Genomic DNA, 20712 nt, shown 5'->3' with positions numbered 1-20712 from the left:
GGGTCCACTACCCTTTCACAGATATTTCTGCAGTACCCAAGTCAATAAAAGAACAAGAGAACCTCCTGGACATCTCAACAGATAATGGACTCAAGATTGATTTTACGGACAGAGATGAGAGAGAACTGAAACCCCAGTTCTCTTTCCACTACTGTCCGTAATCAGTGTGGTTTTTAGAAAAGGAAGATGGGTGTGTTTCTTAACCCCAAGTGTATAGCTGATTTGAATAACTAGCAGCACACTTTTCGTGGGTTGAAATAAAGAGGATTATTTTATTCACACGTTCACCCTGAAAATCTGACTCTATGGCAGTCATGCACCACACACACATACTCGAGAAAGAAAGCCGTTGAGAATAGTGCACGTTTAAAATTATCAACAAAAGAACAGTCTGTAAGTCATGTGATTTTGCTCATCTTGGGGAAGAGGCATGCGTTGCAGTCCCGGCGGAGAAGGTGTTTTCACTCCTGTGGTGTAGTTAGGTAGATTTGATAGCCGGAGTCGTATATTAAAGCCGTTGCAGGATTCTCTCGAAGAGGTGAATTTTCAGCAGGTCATGACGTTAGTTGCTTGTGGTTTCATTGCTCAGAGGCCAGTTTTCTATACTGGTGGACTTGAAAAGGAACAGGCTTAGAGGCTTTAAGATGTAGTCGTTTCTAGTTTTAAGGCATAGGTGTTTTGCCTATGCTGCTGTCTCTGCAGCTGTGGTTTGCAGATAGCCTAGTCTCTCCTTGGTACTTGGAGTAATAAGAATCGATATCTGTGATTAGTTTTTGGTCGGGTGACCATCTGATCAATACTTCTATTGTCCACCCAGAACAATTCGAAGTTCAAAGCCATTGCTACACAATGGGGGATCGATGGTGGCCATTTGCACCTACCTGTGATTTAACTATTTCCTTACAGCTCTCTTTGTTAAGTTTCGAGCCAGGAGACTGTGCGTCTAGGAGTCCATAGATAGCAGTTGGCTGAGTTTTGGGTCCAAATTTCCCCAAATTGTCAGACAGGGCAGTCAAGGTTTTAATACCGTTTGCTACAACTTACCTGTGTGAAAGTGGATTTTCATCACTCACTGAAACAAAATCAAAGTAGCATCAACGCCTTTGAGTCGAAAACAATTTATGTTTCAATCTATCAGCCATCACTCCAAACATTATGCACCTATGCGTGAACAAACAACCTCATCTGTCACATCAATGACAAGTGGTACTATTAAGTGATGGTTGAAGTAACGTATATGTGTACTATAATCTGTACATTTTGTGTAATGCTAAAGCATTAAAGGATTGAAAATATTAAAACTGCTGGTACGGGTACACGGACAGCTGGTAGATCTGGAAGGAGGAATGCAAGAAATGAAGTTTGGGAACCTCTGCTCTGTAAGGTCTGGAAATAAAAGTAATGAGTCATTACCAAGCAATTAGAGTGCTTCTTTGCACATTATAGCATATCGCAAAATCCCCCCTCCAGCAGAAACCCACTACCTGGGTTCCATACTACAAGGCTGCACAACTGAATTTTTGCTGTTGACGATAAGATGTCGTATTACATTACATGATTGAAGGGGTGCTATAATTGCATTGTAATAAGATGTTGTATTACATTACATCAGCATTACATGATTGAAGGGGTGCTATAATTGTGTTGTAATAAGATGTTGTATTACATTACATCAGCATTACATGATTGAAGGGGTGCTATAATTGCATTGTAATAAGATGCTGTATTACATTACATCAGCACTACATGATTGAAGGGGTGCTATAATTGCGTTGTAATAAGATGTTGTATTACATTACATCAGCATTACATGATTGAAGGGGTGCTATAATTGCGTTGTAATAAGATGTTGTATTACATTACATCAGCATTACATGATTGAAGGGGTGCTATAATTGCGTTGTAATAAGATGTTGTATTACATTACATCAGCACTACATGATTGAAGGGGTGCTATAATTGTGTTGTAATAAGATGCTGTATTACATTACATCAGCATTACATGATTGAAGGGGTGCTATAATTGCATTGTAATAAGATGCTGTATTACATTACATCAGCACTACATGATTGAAGGGGTGCTATAATTGCGTTGTAATAAGATGTTGTATTACATTACATCAGCATTACATGATTGAAGGGGTGCTATAATTGCGTTGTAATAAGATGTTGTATTACATTACATCAGCATTACATGATTGAAGGGGTGCTATAATTGTGTTCCTAGGCTAGGAGGAAAACACAAACTCTTGATCAATGTCCTGTTGGAATTTTATGTGTGTAAGTGTCAAGTGAGGACAGGATTGAGCTCAGCTTTGCTGTCCTTCAAGCTCAAATAGCTTGCTGGCACTCAATGTTTAGGTGCATACCTGGAGGACCGCCACTTTGAGGAGATATCAGAGGCCTGATGACATGTGGCAAGAGTCAGTAGCTTCAGAAAAATGGCGAAGAAAAGAATCCAAACAAGAGCACTGCCCCACAGTTGAATTCTTCAAGATGCAACACTGTGACTCTGCCAAGTGGAAATACAGTTCCAGGGATGGACCGTCTGTCCCCTCCACGTCATCAGGGTGGGCGGTCCGCCCCAGCTATTTAAATGAGCCGCCGCATTCAATATCGCAATGGCTCCGTGACCTGTGGCTAGCCCAGTATAAATTTCAGCCCTAAGGTGAAGCCCTAAGTATGGGGTTGAAGGTGATTTAGAGCTTTGGATCAGAAATTGGCTAGCTGAAAGAAGACAGAGGGTGGTGGTTGATGGCAAATGTTCATCCTGGAGTTTAGTTATTAGTGGTGTACCGCAAGGATCTGTTTTGGGGCCACTGCTGTTTGTCATTTTTATAAATGACCTGGAAGAGGGTGTAGAAGGGTGGGTTAGTAAATTTGCAGATGACACTAAGGTCGGTGGAGTTGTGGATAGTGCCGAAGGATGTTGTAGGGTACAGAGAGACATAGATAGGCTGCAGAGCTGGGCTGAGAGATGGCAAATGGAGTTTAATGCGGAAAAGTGTGAGGTGATTCACTTTGGAAGGAGTAACAGGAATGCAGAGTACTGGGCTAATGGGAAGATTCTTGGTAGTGTAGATGAACAGAGAGATCTTGGTGTCCAGGTGCATAAATCCCTGAAGGTTGCTAACCAGGTTAATAGGGCTGTTAAGAAGGCATATGGTGTGTTAGCTTTTATTAGTAGGGGGGTCGAGTTTCGGAGCCACGAGGTCATGCTGCAGCTGTACAAAACTCTGGTGAGACCGCACCTGGAGTATTGCGTGCAGTTCTGGTCACCGCATTATAGGAAGGATGTGGAAGCTATGTGGAAGGATGTGGGTGCAGAGGAGATTTACTAGGATGTTGCCTGGTATGGAGGGAAGGTCTTACGAGGAAAGGCTGAGGGACTTGAGGTTGTTTTCGTTGGAGAGAAGGAGGAGGAGAGGTGACTTAATAGAGACATATAAGATAATCAGAGGGTTAGATAGGGTGGATAGTGAACGTCTTTTTCCTCGGATGGTGATGGCAAACACGAGGGGACATAGCTTCAAGTTGAGGGGTGATAGATATAGGACAGATGTGAGAGGTAGTTTCTTTACTCAGAGAGTAGTAAGGGCGTGGAACGCCCTGCCTGCAGCAGTAGTAGATTCGCCAACTTTAAGGGCATTTAAGTGGACATTGGATAGACACATGGATGAAAATGGAATAGTGTAGGTCAGATGGTTTCACAGGTCGGCGCAACATCGAGGGCCGAAGGGCCTGTACTGCGCTGTAATGTTCTAAATTTCTAAAAGATAGGGTAAATAGAGGAAACTATTTCTACTTATTGGGGAGTCCAGATGGCATAGTCTAAAAATTAGAGCCGGACCTTTCAGGAGTGAAATTAGGAAACACTGCTACATGCAAATTGATGCTAGATTAATGGTAAATGTTAAATCTGACATTTATATATTTTGTTAACCAAAGTATTAAGGGATATGGAGCAAAGGTGGGCATATGGATTTAGGTCACAGATCAGCCATACTCTCATTGAATGTTGTAACAAGCTGTTACTCTGTTGAGCTTAAGTTTTAAGAGACTGTAGATTGTAGGGGGAAGTGAAAGCTCAGGTTGATGAGGAATTGTATATGTTTGAGGACCTGAGATAAAATCAGCTAAAGCAGGAGACAGCATTGTATCTATATAGCAGTCCTCACATGGAAGGGCATCTCAAATACTTTACAAAGGAGAAGACTGTGAACATCAAGCAGGGAATAAGTAATTAGAGAGGAAGGCTGAAGCCCACTACCTGGTAGTGATAAAATAGACAGTTTTTGTTAGGGGACTTTTAAATGCATGGAGACAAGCAGATGGGTAAATATATTTAAAAAGAGTTCCAGTGGACAGAGGACATGCAAAAGTGTTTCACAGTCAGTGAATTACTTTAGAAATGCACTAACTAGATGCAAGTTCTTTCTTCAGTTAAACCAGGAACAGTTGTAGGACCTGCAGAAACTTCAGTTATTGATAGAAACAGCTTATAGAGTTACAGAAAGATTGGGGCAGGGTGGGGGAGGTAGGGGTGAAAATTGACATTTAGCAAAAATGACAGTCAATATCTTTGTACCATTTTTTTCTCAGTAGGCAATGGGAGGATATTTCGAACAATATGCACAGGCTCTATTTTACACCTTCCTTCCTCTTTAAAGAGTTTACATCTGAACACCAAGGTTGGATTGCAGCTTTGAAATCAGTCATATTGTGCACTAGTTCAGTTTTACATGGAGCATTTGCTATGGGTTGGGAGGATTACACAAGAGCTATAATGATAGGGGGCAGAGATGTGAGTGCCAATTTTTCTTTTAGAGGAATGAGCTGAGATATGTTGAAATTCCTTCTTCATCTGCACCCGTCTTGTCACCTTATGATGGGAGGCCTGTCGTAGACTCTGAGGCACTGATTTTAAATGACAATGACACCAGCAGTGCAGATAACATTGAAGAGCTGTGATCGGTTGATTACCAGGCAACTCTGGCATTGCTGCATTCAAAGGGGAAAAAGTAAAAATACAAAATGAAAAACACCATTAGCCATTTTTCCTCTCGTTGCCAGGTGAAAGCCTCCAGCAGATGGATTTATTGTGTCAAAGTCATGCAACTAAGGAAAGATTGGTCCAAAATTCCAAGGTGAAAGGAGTTACACAACACGAAACCAGGGAATCAGCTACACTTACACCTTGAACAGAGAGAGTCCCCATTTATTTTCCATATAAAAACTAATATGTTACCATTTATTTTGAAGTCCCAGTAAAATCAAATGATTTACAACAACAGAAATTGCCTACTGGAACTAGGCGTGTCATCTTGTGAACAAGCCAACTGGCTAACTACACAGAGAAGGAGTAATAAAATTTACTTTAGTACAAAATGATCCCAGAATGAAATAATTGAACGCAGCATTTAAAAAATAGGCATTTTTTTCATCTCTAATGTGAGGTTTATCACTCTCTGTTAGAAGAAATACACCTGGATCCAATTTCAGAAACATGCCAGAACCAAGTTTGACACAGCCAATTTATTGCAACAATTGTATCAGGTATAACACAGACTATACCCTCCCAGGTCACAAGTGCTCCCCAAACATGACAATGTAGAATTCTAGCAAAAGCTGGCCAACAGTTTTAAAAGAACTGACTCAGCACAAAAAAATCTGAGAACTCAGAAAGAGCCAACAACTGAAACACAGTCCTGAATAGACTCACTAGTTTGCATTAGCGAGATTCAGTTTTTATTACATGGGTTTCCAAAATTTTTGTCTGTCTCCAGCAACTGTCCAAGGCTGAACCAAACTGCTTACAGTCTCAGTGTCCTATTTGATCTCATATCCGCTCCTTCATTAAGATTGCCTACCTTCACCCCACCCCTACCTCAGTCCTTCTGCCACTGAAACCCTCCTCAATGCTTTTGTTACCTCCATACACAATTATTCCAGTGCTCTCCTAGCCATCCTCGCACCTTCCACCCTACATAAACTTGAGCTCATCTAAAACCATGATGCCTGTATCCTAACTCACATTTCCATTTACCCATCACTTCTGTGCTCACTGACCTACATTGGCTGTCCTCACTGTCTGAAGAGTGCTTGCAGAGTCTCATCGGCAGGTTTGCGGCTGCCTGCAATGAATTTGGCCTAACCATCAGCCTCAAGAAAACGAACATCATGGGGCAGGACGTCAGAAATGCTCCATCCATCAATATTGGCGACCACGCTCTGGAAGTGGTTCAAGAGTTCACCTACCTAGGCTCAACTATCACCAGTAACCTGTCTCTAGATGCAGAAATCAACAAGCGCATGGGAAAGGCTTCCACTGCTATATCCAGACTGGCCAAGAGAGTGTGGGAAAATGGCGCACTGACGCGGAACACAAAAGTCCGAGTGTATCAAGCCTGAGTCCTCAGTACCTTGCTCTATGGCAGCGAGGCCTGGACAACGTATGTCAGCCAAGAGCGACGTCTCAATTCATTCCATCTTCGCTGCCTCCGGAGAATACTTGGCATCAGGTGGCAGGACCGTATCTCCAACACAGAAGTCATCGAGGCGGCCAACATCCCCAGCTTATACACACTGTGGCGGCACAGTGGCGCAGTGGTTAGCACCGCAGCCTCACAGCTCCAGCGACCCGGGTTCAATTCTGGGTACTGCCTGTGTGGAGTTTGCAAGTTCTCCCTGTGTCTGCGTGGGTTTCCTCCGGGTGCTCCGGTTTCCTCCCACATGCCAAAGACTTGCAGGTTGATAGGTAAATTGGCCATTATAAATTGCCCCTAGTATAGGTAGGTGGTAGGGAAATATAGGGACAGGTGGGGATGTGGTAGGAATATGGAATTAGTGTAGAATTAGTATAAATTGATGGTCGGTACAGACTCGGTGAGCCGAAGTGCCTGTTTCAGTGCTGTATCTCTAAAAAAAAACTACAGAGTCAGCGGCGCTTGAGATGGCTTGGCCATGTGAGCCGCATGGAAGATGGCGGAATCCCCAAAGACATATTGTGCAGCGAGCTCGCCACTGGTATCAGACCCACCGGCCGTCCATGTCTCCGCTTTAAAGACGTCTGCAAATGTGACATGAAGTCATGTGACATTGATCACAAGTCATGGGAGTCAGTTGCCGGCGTTCGCCAGAGCTGGCGGGCAGCCATAAAGGCAGGGCTAAAGTGTGGCGAGTCGAAGAGACTTAGCAGTTGGCAGGAAAAAAGACAGAGGCGCAAGGGGAGAGCCAACTGTGTAACAGCCCCGACAAACAAATTTTTCTGCAGCACCTGCGGAAGAGCCTGTCTCTCTAGAATTGGCCTTTATAGCCACTCCAGGCGCTGCTCCACACACCACTGACCACCTCCAGGCGTTTACCCATTGTCTCTCGAGATAAGGAGACCAAAGAGACTGTCTGACAATACCTCGAATTTAAAATTTTCATCCTTGCATTCAAATACATCCATAGCCTTGATCCTCCATATCTTCTCCTGCCCTATAATCCTCAAAAAACATTGTGTTCCTTCAATTTTGGCCTCTTGTATCTCCCTGATTTCCATCACCCCACAAATGGCAGCTGTGTCTTCAGCTGCTTAAGATCTAAGCTCTGGAGTTCCCTCCCTAAACTTCTCTGTTTCTCCATCTCTCTCTCCTCCTTTAAGATGTTCCTTAAAACCTTCCTATGTGACTAAGTTTTTGATCACCTGTCCTAATATCTCTTTATCTGAATCGGTGACAAATATTGTCTGATAATGCTCCTGTCGAGCGTTTTGAATCGTTTTGCTTTTATAGATGCTCTATAAATGCAAGTTGTTGTTGTTTCTCAGTTATAGCACTCTGGTGGAAGATTTACTCTGTCCAGTAGGTTTAGTGAAATTGTAAAGAGATTTACGAAGTAGAGCTTCAATTGGCAGGAATTTGCTCACATGGTTTCTCTCAGGAATGCAGAATTGACATTAGATTGATGGAGGAGGCTTGATGGAGTAATGAGTTAGGCAAAACTCTCACCAGACTGATCTATAAAGTTTCTGTTGTAAATTCAATGATCAGTCTATATTTAAGTAAAATTTGCAGTGAGAAACAGTTCCTGTGTACATTAAACACAAGCTCAAACTCCAATCAGGTTTCTGTCCCTGCCATAGCACTGAAATGGCCCTTATCAGAGTCACAACTGACATCCTATGTGACTGTGACCATGGTGTATTATCCCTCCTCATCTTCTTGACCTGTCTGCAGCCTTTGACATAGTTGACTACACCGCCCTTCTGCATTGTTTCTCCATTGCCCAGCTGAGTGGGACTGTCCATTCTTATCTATACAGTCTCAGCCAAAGGATCTCCTGCAATGACCTCTCCTTCTGACATAAGAACATCCGAATTAGGAGCAAGAGTAGGCCACTCGGCCCCTTGAGACTGCTTCACCATTCAATGAGATCATGGCTGATCTGATTGTAATCTCTAGTTTTTTTGGTTGGCACGGACATTCTTGCCCACCCCTGATAACCTTTCACCCTCTTGCTTATCAAGAATCTATCTGGCTCTGCCTTAAGATATTTAAAGACTGTGGGCTGGATTTTACAGCCCCCTGACATTGGGGGTTGTGGCAGGGGGAGCTGTAAAATGCCTCCAGCAGAGGCCCACCAGGAGCTTCGATGCTGCGAAGGCCCGGCCTGATATTGCCAACGGCGACGAGGCCTTGTGGCCCCGACCGCCGCTCGGCGACGGGACCAAAATTTAAATATGTTAATTTAGTAGAATAAATGAAATAATTACTTACCCGCTCCCGCCGTCTGTTCTGGTGCAGGATTGGTGCTGGTGGCCAGCGCTCTCACGCCTTCGGATCTGTGTCCAGTGATCTAAAACAGAACACTGGTGGGGAGCGGGGGAGCAGGTAAGTTTCTCAGTGCGGTGGGGGAGCGGGGTAAAACTAATTTCATTGGTCTAGGGAGAGGTGGGAAAGGAAAAAGATTAAAGTTGATGAATTTGGGGGAGAGAGGTCGGGAGCACAAGATAAGTGTTTTGGGGGGAGAGGGAAGGTTATTATTTCATCTTTTAAAAGCACTGTATCTTTAACAATTTAAATTGTAAGGTAGGGCTCAAAGTCCTTTAAAAATGGTGTTGGCGCCTGCGCAGTGTCATTTTCATTGCAGGGGTGTGGGGTGGGGGGAGTGGTCCACCCCGGCCATTTAAATGAGTCGCTTCTCTGAATATCGTGGCAGCTCTGCAATGTGCGGTCTGCGTGGGCGGACTGCCATTCTTGAAGCTTGCTGCCAATCTCGCTGGCAAGCTTATAAAATCCAGCCCTCTACTTGCACTGCCTTTTAAGGGAGAGAGTTCCAAAGACTCACGACCCTCTGAGAGAAAAAACTTCTCCTCATCTCTATCTTAAATGGGCAACCCCTTATTTTTAAACAGTGACCCCTAGTTCTAGATTCTCCCACAAGGGGAAACATCCTTTCCATATCCACCCTGTCAAGACCCCTCAGGATCTTATATGTTTCAAACTAATGACCTCGCATGGTTACCTCTGAAGTCCTACAAGGATCTATCCATGGCCCCCTCCTATTTCTCATGTGTATGTTGTCCCTCAGTGACATGATCCAAAGAGCTGATGCCAGGTTTCACATGACACTTAAGTTGGGAGGTACAGTAAGTAATGCAGGAAACAGGAAATTACGTAGACAGGTTTAGGTGAGTGAGCAAGGCTTTGACAAACGGTGTTCAATGTGGGGAATTGTGAGGAGATCCACTTTGGATCCAAAAAAGATGAATTAGAGTATCTTTTAAATAGTAAGGAAACTGGATACTGTGGAGGAACAATGGGATTTAGGTGTTCATATACAAAAGTCATTAAAAGTAGGCAGACAGGTGCAAAAGGAGAATGGAATATTGGTCATTATCTCAAGGGAGTTGGATTACAAAGGGATAGAATTGTTCATCAGTTGTAGAGAGCCTTAGTCAATCCCATCTAAAGTACTGTGTTTAGTTTTGGGCACTGCACCTCAGGAAATATATAATGGCTTAAGTGGGTGTGCAGTGTGGATATACATGAATGACACACATATTATATACAGAATAATAGTAAAATCAGGAAGCATAACTACACACATAGGTCAGTAGAAATCTGGAATTCTCTCCCTCAAAAGGCTGTGGTCGCTGGGTCAAATGAAGCTTTAAAGACTAGGATGGATAGATTTTTGTCAGGTAAAGGTATCAAGGGAGCAAAGGCAGGTAAATGGGTTTGAAGTACAGATCAGTCATAATCTATCTGAATGGCAGAACACACTCGAGGGGCCTGAATGGCCTACCTGTTCCTATGTAGGCTGATAGCACCCAGCTCTACCATAGAGCCATAGAAACATTACAGTGCAGATGAAGGCCATTCAGCCCGTCGTGTCCGTGCCAACCAAAAAAATTAGCCGCCCTATCTAATCCCACCTTCCTACACTTGGTCCATAGCCTTGCCGGTTACAGCACTTCAAGTGCTTGTCCAAGTACCTTTTAAAAGAATTGAGGGTTTCTGCCTCTACCATCATTCCTGGCAGTGAATTCCAGACACCCACCACCCTCTGGGTGAAAACGTTTTTCCTCAGGTCCCCTCTAATCCTTCTATCAATCACCTTAAATCTGTTCCCCCTGGTAATTGGCCTCTCTGCTAGGGGAAACATGTCCTCCCTTTCTACTCTATCTAGGCCCCTCATAATTTTGTTCACCTCTAGTAAGTCACCCCTCAGCCTCCTCTGTTCTAAGGAAAACAACCCGAGCCTATCCAATCTTTCTTCATAGCTGCAAACTTCGTGGCCTGGCAACATTCTTGTAAATCTCCTCTGTACTCTCTCCAGACCAATTATGTCCTTTCTGTATTGTGGTGACCAGAACTGTATGCAATACTCCAACTGTGGCCTAACCAGAGTTTTATACAGTTCCAGCATTACATCCCTGCTTTTGTATTCTATACCTCGGCCAATAAAGGAAAGCATTCCATATACCTTCTTCACCACTCTAACTACCTGTCCTGCCAACTTCAGGGACCTGTAGACATACACTCCAAGGTCCCTCACTTCTTCTACCCCTCTCAATATCCTCCTGTTTATTGTGTATTCCTTCGCTTTATTTGCCCTCCCCAAATGCATTACCTCACACTTTTCCGGATTGAATTCCATTTGCCACTTTTCTGTGCACTCAACCAAACCATTGATCTCATTCTTCATGATCAACTACACGGCCAATTTTTGTGTTATCAGCAAATTTCCTAATCATGCCTCCCACATTTAAGCCCAAATCATTAATATATACCACAAACAGCAAGCGACCCAACACTGAGCCCTGTGGAATGCCACTGGAAACAGCTTTCCATTCACAAAAACATCTGTAGACTACTACCCTTTGTTTCCTGTCCCTGAGCCATTCTGGATCCAACCTGCCACATTCCCCTGTATCCCATGGGCTTTCATTTTACTGACCAGTCTGCAATGTGGGACCTTGTCAAATGCCTTACTAAAGTCTATGTAGACCACATGCACTGCACTATCTTCATCAATCCTTCTTGTTACTTCCTCAAAAAACTCAATCAAATTAGTAAGACATGATCTTTCCTTAACAAATCCATGTTGACTATCCCTGATTAATCTGTGCCTTTCTAAGTGGCAGTTTATCTTGTCCCTCAGAATTGATTTTAACAATTTACCCACCACCGAGGTCAGACTGACTGGCCTATAATTATTTGGCCTATCCCTCGTACCCTTTTTAAACAATGGTACAACGTTCTCAGACCTCCAATCGTCGGGTACCTCACCTGTAGCTAGTGAGGATTTGAAGATGATCCTCAGAGCATCTGCTTTTTCCTCCCTGGCTTCCTATAACAACCTGTGATGCAATCCATCCGGCCCTGGCGATTTATCCACTTTTAAGGATGTCAGACCCTCTAGTACTTCCTCTCTCATTATGCTTAGCGTGTCTAATATTTCAAACTCCTCCTCTTTAACTACAATGACTACATCAACCCTCTGCTTTGTGAAGACAGCAACAAAAAACTCATTAAGAACCCTGCCCACATCTTCTGCATCCACGCATCGGTTCCCTTGTACATCTCAGATAGGCCCTACCCTTTCCTTAGTTATCCTCTTGCTCTTACTGTACTAATAAAACATCTTCAGGTTTTCCTTGATTTTACCTGCCAATAATTTGTCATGTCTTCTCTCTGCTTTTCTAATTTCCTTTTTTACTTCACCCCTTGCACTTTCTATACTCCTCTAGGCTTTCTAAAGTATTAAGATTTTTGTGATTGTCATAAGGTTTATTTTTCTACTTTAACTTACCCTGTAAGCATCTAGATAACCAGGGGGCTCTAGATTTGGCAGTACCACCCTTTATCTTAGTGAGGACATGCCTACACTGTACCTGTAGCATCTTGCTTTTGAATGCCTCCCATTGGTTTGCCACTGATTTTCCTTCAAGTAGCTGTATCCAGTCCTCTTTCGCCAGATCACCTCTCAGTTTCTTAAAATTTGCCTCCCCCAATTTAGAACTTTTACTCCTGTTTTATCTTTGTCCTTTTCCATGATTATGCTAAAACTAACTGTATTATGGTCACTATCTCCAAAATGGTCACCCACTGCTACTTCATCCACTTGACAAACTTCATTACTGAAGACTAAATCTAGAATTGCGCCCCGTCTCGTTGGGCTTGTTATGTGCTGGCTAAAAAAGTTCTCTTGAGTGCAGTTCAAGAATTTTGTCCCCTCTGTGCCCTTCACACTGTTTGTATCTCAGTTAATATTGGAGCAGTTGAAATCCCCAACTATTATTGCCCTATAGTTCTTGCAGTCAGAAATGTGCCTACATATTTGTTCTTCTACCTCTCTCTCACAATTTGGGGGTCTACAGTACACTCCAAGTAGTGTGGCTGCCCCTTTTTTTTATTTCTGAGCTCCAACCATATGGCCTCATGTCATGATTCACTTAGCATATCATCCCTCCTCAAAGCTGTTATTGATTCCTTAACTAATAATGCTACACCCCCTCCCTTTTTATCTCCCTCTCTATCACGCCTGAAAATGCTATCTCCAAGGATGTCGAGTTGCCATTCTTGCCCCTCTTTAAGCCAAGTTTCCGTTATAGTAACGATATTGTGTTGCCATGTATCCATCTGTGCCCTCAGCTCATTGGCTTTATTTACTATACTCCTTGCATTTGAATAAATATCCTTTAACACTGCCAAATTCCTGTGCTGCACACTTTTTAACTTTTGCTTCTTCTGTCTTTCGGAGTCACTCGCTAATTTTCTGCTTCCTGTTCCCTGCCTTGAAATTGTCCTTTCTAAGACTGCATTCAGGTTCCCATCCCCCTGCCAAACTAGTTTAAACCATCCCCAACAGCACTAGCAAACCTTCCTGCAAGGATATTTGCTAATCTCATTCCTAACTCCCTAAACTCAGCCTGCAGGACCTCATCCCTCTTTCTTCCTATATCGTTGGTATCAATGTGGACCACGACTTCTGGCTATGCACCCTTGCCCTCCAGAATGCCCTGTAGCCACTTGGTGATATCCGTGACCCTTGCACCAGGGAGGCAATATACCATCCTGGAATCACATATGCGACCACAGAAACGCCTATCTGTTCCCTTAGTTGTAGAATCCCCTATCACTATTGCTCTCTTGTCCTTTCTCCTCCCTCCCTGAACAGCTGAGCCACCATGGTGTTCTGGTCATGACTCTCACTGCAGTCTCCAGAGGAACCCTCTCTCTCAGAACTGAATACCGATTGGAAAGTAGGATGCCCTCTGGGGACTCCTGCACTACCTGCCTTGACCTTCTTGTCTGTCTGGCAACCACCCAGTGCCTCTCCGCCTGTGCTCTCTTAAGCTCCAGGGTGACTACCTCCTGAAATGTGCTATCCACGTAGTTCTCTGCCTCGCGGATGTGCCACAGTGACTCCAGCTGCCGCTCGAGTTCAGAAACCCGGAGCTAAAGATTCTGCAGACAGTGACACTTGTTGCAGATGTGTTTGTCAAGGACACATGGTGAGTCCACGACTTCCCACATGCCTCATGAGGCACATTCCATTTGGCCAAGCTGCCCTGCCATTATTTAGCTTGACAAACTAAATATTGCTAATGTGATAAGTGGAATAACTTATCAGTTACTTGCCAATCAGCTTCATCCCCTGTACCATGGAAGCTGAAAAAGCAGAAAAGAAAAGGAAGACTGCAAAGAGCAGCTCTTTCCCCTTGGCAGTAAAATCCCTCACATGCAACTCATAGCCTGACTCTGTCCAAACAGCACTATTCTAATTAGTAATTATTAATACATTACACTAATTAAAAAACCTTATCAGAACTAACCTTATCACTTACAAGGTAGCTATTTGAGGGTTTAAAAAAAAACTTTTCCCCCCTAATTTTTTAAGCTATTTACAGGCAATAACAGCTGATACTTACCCAACCAATCAGCTTACAGATTTTCTGTGATGTCACTGTAAGTTTTTTTTCCTCTTTTGGAACCCAGCGCATGCCGACACGGACGGAGATCCTGCCGACTGCTGATGCTCCGGTCTAAGGTAGGCGAGGGCCTTGAGCCCCGCTCTTTATTTCCACAGGTCCAGCTCCGGATCCGCCTCCTCCCAGGTCCGCCTGCCGACTGCCGATGCTCCGGTCTAAGGTAGGCGAGGGCCTTGAGCCCCGCTCTTTATTTCCACAGGTCCAGCTCCGGATCCGCCTCCTCCCAGGTCCGCCTGCCGACTGCCGATGCTCCGGTCTAAGGTAGGTGAGGGCCTTGAGCCCCGCTCTTTATTTCCACAGGTCCCGCTCCGGATCCGCCTCCTCCCAGGTCCGCCTGCCGACTGCTGCTGCTCTGGTCTAAGGTCTACCTCACCACCATCTCTCTCGACCTCTCCACTGTTCCTAGTTGTCAACTTCTTGTTCGCCATCCACTCCTAGCTGGGCTGAAATTTCCTCCAATTAAATAGTAGGAAGATTAAAGACATTGCTTTCCTCCCTAGTCATAAACTCTATTCCCTAGTCACCAATGGTCTGCCTCTTCTTGGACACTGTCTCAGGCTAAATGAGATTGTTAGCAGCCTCAGCATCTTACATTACTCTGAGCTGAGCTTCCGATTCATATCCCTCCAAAGATCACATACTTCTGCTGCCATAACATCGCCTGTCTCTGCACGCTTCAGTCCATCTGCTGCTGAGAACCTCATCCATGGCTTTTGTTACCTCCAGACTTGACTATTCCAATGCATTCCTGACTGGCCTCCCACCTTCCACTCTCAATAAACTTAAGCTTATCCAAAATTCTTCTGCCCATATCCTAACCCACATCAAGTCCCATTCACCCATCGCCCCTATGCCTCACTGATCCACATTGGCTGCCAGTTCGAAAACACTTGGATTTTAAAATTCTCAACCTCATGTTCAAATCCCTCCATGTCCTCACCTCTCCCTATCTCTGCAACCTCCTTGCACTACACAATGGGGAGGGAGACTTTGGGGTGTATCAAACCTGCACAATCCTATACATAATGTATTAAAGCTGAATTATTTACTGTAATCAATCATACACTTTTACTTCTAATGTCTCAGCATTGGAGTTGGACTTACCTTGGCAAGAAGGGAAAGGGCAACTTGGAATTAAATTGTTTCTGTTCTGAGGAGGTTGTTTGCATGCCAGAAGGCAATTTAGTTAGTCCTCTTATTGCTGCTTCGATCTCTCTCACCAAGCCTATTTCTCTCTTCTGGGACTGGATTTCTTAAATGGAACAATGGGTCAGGTTGTCATCAAATGTGTAGCTGCCTGGTTTCAATTTCCATAAATACCTCCAGGTTGCGCCCCATGGCTTCTGTCCCACTCCCCTGCTGAGACCTATTCAAGTAGCTTAGAGCGGTCTTTTAATTAGGGAGAACGAACAAATAACCTCCATTAAAGGCAAGTTTAAAAAATTATTTAAACCAGTCGTTAGCTCTGTTCTGCTTACAGGGCAATTTTTTTTTACCTAGAGCTGAATTGCTTGATTTGGAATGGACTAGTAACTGTACCTTGGCAAGACCTTGTAAATAAATGTTAATTAAAAACAAGTTGGGAACATAGGAAAGTACAGGACACAAAAAGACCAGGCAGCCAATCCAGCCAGTCCCAAAAAATGAATACTTACTTAAATTTAGGGGATTGACAAGGCAGAAGTGGAGGAGCCCTTACATTTGTCCAAAAGGTTTGAGGTTCTTTCAGCTTGCATGGATGAGAGTGAGGGCTGCAGGGTGGATGAGCAAACTGACCATGGCACCATGCTACAGGAAGCCATTCAAGAGGGGGGAGTAAATAGGAATGTATTGGTAGTAGAGGACAGTATAGTCAGGGGGATAAACACTGTTCTCTGCAGCCAAGAGCGAGAGTCCAGAGGCTGTGTTGCCTGCCCTGTGCCAGGGTTTGGGACATCTACTCAGGGATGGAGAGGAACTTGCAGTGGGAGGGGGTGGATCCAGTTGTTGTGGTCCACATGGGTACCAATGACATAGATAGGACCAGGAAAGAGGTTCTGCATACAGAGTATGAGCAGCTAGGGGCTAAATTAAAAAGCAGAACTTCAAACATAATAATCTCTGGATTATTACCTGAGCCACCAGCAAATTGGAGGGTAAATAAGATTAGAGAGTTAAATGCATGGCTCAAAGATTGATGTGGGAAAAATAGGTTTCGATTCATGGGGCACTGGCACCAGTACTGTAGAAAGTGGGAGCTGTACCATTGGGACGGTCTTTACCTGAAACGTGCTGGGACCAGTGTTCTGATGATTCGTATAACCAGGGCGGTAGAGAGGGCTTTAAACTAAATAGTGGGGATGAGGGATCTAATGAGAGAAGATATGTTAAATTAAAGACAGAGGACAAGGCAAGAGAACAAAGTAACAATAAGGTAAATAATAATCCGAGCATGGCAGGAAGGGACAGAATGTACAAAATTAAAAGTTTGCAAGTAGCTAAGGCTAAAGGTTGTGTAAATAGTAAAAAGACAGAACTAAAGGCTCTGTGTTTGAATGCACATAGCCTTTGTAACAAAACAAATGAATTGATAGCTCAAATAGAAATAAACATGTATGATCTGACAGCCATTACAGAGACAGGGCTGCAAGGTGACAAAGGCTGGAACCTTCATATTCAAGCTACATGACATTTTGGAAGGACAGGAAACTAGGAAAAGGTGGAGGGATAGCTCTGTTAATTAAGGATGACGTTAGTACCATAGAGAGAGGTGACCTTAATTCTAAAAATCAAATGTAGAATCAGTTTGGGTAGAGATAAGAAATAGTAAAGGTAGGAAGTCACTTGTGAGAGTAGTTTATAGGCCCCCTAACAGTAACCACACTGCAGGACGGGGTATACAGGAGGAAATAATGGGGGCTTGTGAGAAAGGTATGGCAATAATCATGGGTGATTTTAATCTACAGATAGATTGGATGAATCAGATTGGCAAAGGTAGCCTGGAAGATGAGGTCATGGAGTGTTTTCAGGACAGTTTCTTAGAGCAGCGTGTTCTCGAGCCGACCAGAGAGCAGACTGCTCTAGATCTGGTAATATGTAATGATACAGGATTAATTAATGACCTCATAGTAAAGGCACCCCTAGGTAGCAGTGATCACAACATGATTGAATTTCACAATCAGTTTGAGGGTGAGAAGAGTGTATCTAAGACTAGTGTTTTAAACTTAAATAAGGGTAATTATGAGGGTTTGAGGACAGAATTGGCTAAATTAAACCGGGACAATAAGTTAATGGTTAGGTCAATAGAGATGCAGTGACAGACATTTAAGGATATATTTCATAACAGCCCGCAAGAATATATTTGAGTGAGAAAGAAAGACTCTAGGGGAAAGACGCACCATCCGTGGCTAACGAAGGAAGTCAAAGGTAATATCAAATTGAAAGAAAAGGTGTACAATTCAGCAAAGAGTAGTGGCAGGTCAGAAGGTTGGACAGGACAGAATATAAAAAATGGCAAAGAATGACTAAGAGAATGATAAGGAGAAAGAAGTTAGAGTATGAGAGAAAGCTAGCTAGAAATATAAAAATGAATAGTAAGAGTTTCTACAGGTATTTAAAAAGGAAAAGGGTAAGTAAAGTGAGTGTTAGTCTTCCAGAGCATGAGTCTGGGGAATTAATAATGGAAATAAGGAAATAGCAGCAGAATTGAACTGATTTTTTGTATCTGTCTTCACTGTAGAGGATACAAATAATATCCCAGAAATAATTGTGAATCAAGAGTTGAAAGGGAGGGTGGAACTTACAATTACCAACACCAGTGAAAAGGTACTGAGAACATTATTAGAACTAAAAGCTAAAGTCCCCAGATCCTGATGGACTTCATCCTTGGGTCTTAAAAGAAGTGGCTGCTGAGATAGTGGATGCATTGGTTTTAATTTTCCAAAATTCACTAGATTCTGGAAAGGTCCCATCAGATTGGAAGATAGCAAATGTAACTCCGCTATTCAAGAAAGGAGGAAGACAGAAAGCAGGAAACTACAGGCCAGTTAGTTTAACATCTGTCATAGGGAAAATGCTTGAATCTATTATTAAGGAGGTTATAGCAGGTAATTTAGAAAAACTCAATGCAATCAGGCAGTGTCAACATGGTTTTATGAAAGGGAAATTGTGTTTGACTAATTTATTAGAGTTCTTTGAGGAAATAACAAGCAATGTGGAAAAACTGTAACCTGTGGATGTGGTGTACTTGGATTTCCAGAAGGCATTTGACAAGGTGCCATATCAGAGGTTACTAAACAAAGTAAGAGCCCATGGTATAGGGGTTAACATATTAGCACAGATAGAGGATTGGTTAGGTAACAGGAAGCAGGAAGTAGGCATAAATGGGTTATTTTCAGGTTGGCAAGCTGTAACTAGTGGGGTGCCACAAGGATCAATGCTGGGGCCTCAACTATTTACAATCTAGATCAATGACTTGGATGAAGGGACAGAATGTATGGTTGCTGAATTTGCTGATAACACAAAGATAGGGAGGAGAGTAAGCTGTGAAGAAGACATAAGGAGAAGACATATCCTGAAAAAGGATATAGATAGGCTAAGTTAGTAGGCAAAGATTTGGCAGATGGTGTATAATGTGGGAAGTGTGAACTTGTCCACTTTGGCCAGAAAAATAGAAAAGCAACAGATTATTTAAATGGAGAGAGATTGCAGAACTCTGAGATTCAGAGAGATCTGGGTGTTCTAGTACACGAAACACAAAACGTTAGCATGCCGGTACGGCAAGTGATTAAGAAGGCAAATGCAACGTTGTCATTTATTGGCGAATGGAATATAAAAGTAGAGATGTTTTGCTACAGTTGTACAAGGCATTGGTGAGACCACATCTAGAGTATTGTGTACAGTTTTGGTCTCCTTACTTAAGGAAAGTATATAATTGTATTGGAAGCAGTTCAGAGAAGGTTCACTTGACTGATTCCTGGAATGAGAGCGTTATCTTATAAGGAAAGGCAGGTTGGATCTGTATTCATTGGAGTTCAGAAGGTTGAGAGGTGATTTTATTGAAACATATAACTGAGGGGACTTGACAGGGTGGATTTTGAAAGGATGTTTCCCCTTGTGGGAGAGACTAAAACTAGGGGGCACAGTTTAAAATAAGGATTCTCCCATTTAAGAGTGAGAGGAGGAGAAATATTTCTCCCGGAAGATCATGAGTCTGAGGAACTCTCTTCCCCAGAAAACGGTGGAGGCAGGGTTATTGAATGTTTTTAAGGCAGTGGTAAACAGATTCTTGACGAACAAGGGAGTCAAAGGATATTGGGGATAGGCAGAAAAATGGAGTTGTGTCCACAAATAGATCAGCCATGATCTTACAGAATGGTGGAATAGGGTCGAGGGGCTGAGTAGCATACTCCTGCTCCTAGTTCATGTGTATGTTTGTATATTCGTATTTCGATCCAATCCTGTCTTATATTTTTCCCACTGTCTGCCGCCATTATTTCCCTGGCCCGTTCATGACACAAATTCACCACCCTCTGTAGTTAAGTTTTAATGTCCATGAATTTTCTCTCTGCTAAGTGCAGTGTCATAAAACCCCAGTACAAACTACACTACAGTCCAATCCACCCTTAACGGAAATAGAAGATTTAAGATTATAGTGTGAATTTTGTATAGGCCCCCTGGTAACAGCTGTGAATGTATAAATGCAGAGATTAAACAAGCATGTAGTAAAGGCAGAGTGGTTTTAATGGGGGATTTTAACTTTCCTACAGATTGAACCATCAAGGGGGCAGACCAGATTAGATTTAGTAATGAATAATGAGCCAGATGTAGTTAACAGACTAACGGTGTGTATATTTATCTAATAGTGACGATAATATGATTGAGTTCAACATAGTGTTTGAAAGAGAGAAATGCACAAGAACTACTGCGATTTTAGATTTAGGTATGGCTGACTTCATTGAGATGAGACAAAGACAGATAACAGTAAACTAGGCAAATCTGTTAATGGGCAAAATGACAGGCAATCAGTGGGAGGTGTTCAGAAAAGAATTTAATGTGATACAGACACAATTCATACTCCTAACGGGCAAGAGCCCTAATAGCCAGAAAAAAAAAGCCAAGGATGACAAAAGATAAAGGACAACATAAAACTAAAAGAAAAAGCATCCAAGAATGCAAAAAATAACACAGATCCTGGTGAGTGGGATAACAGCAAAATGTGAGAAGGGTGGAGGGAGGGAGGGAGAGTA

The 20712-nt window shown here is 43.1% G+C and overlaps 1 protein-coding gene across 1 annotated transcript in view; it reads left to right on the top strand.

The window, feature by feature from the left end:
* The window catches only part of LOC137375689 (uncharacterized), a 50487-nt gene that overhangs the window by 12445 nt on the left and 17330 nt on the right, over positions 1-20712 (top strand). The window contains exons 5-6 of the mRNA XM_068043077.1: positions 1277-1398; positions 18204-18289. Of these exons, the coding sequence (XP_067899178.1) occupies positions 1277-1398; positions 18204-18289 (208 nt within the window). The remainder of the gene's footprint in view (positions 1-1276; positions 1399-18203; positions 18290-20712) is intronic.

The sequence above is a fragment of the Heterodontus francisci genome, chromosome 12 (genome assembly GCF_036365525.1).
Source record: "Heterodontus francisci isolate sHetFra1 chromosome 12, sHetFra1.hap1, whole genome shotgun sequence".
Classification (NCBI taxonomy): domain Eukaryota; kingdom Metazoa; phylum Chordata; class Chondrichthyes; order Heterodontiformes; family Heterodontidae; genus Heterodontus; species Heterodontus francisci.
The sequence above is the reverse complement of the archived record's forward strand: the minus strand, read 5'-3'. Positions and strand labels throughout refer to the sequence as shown.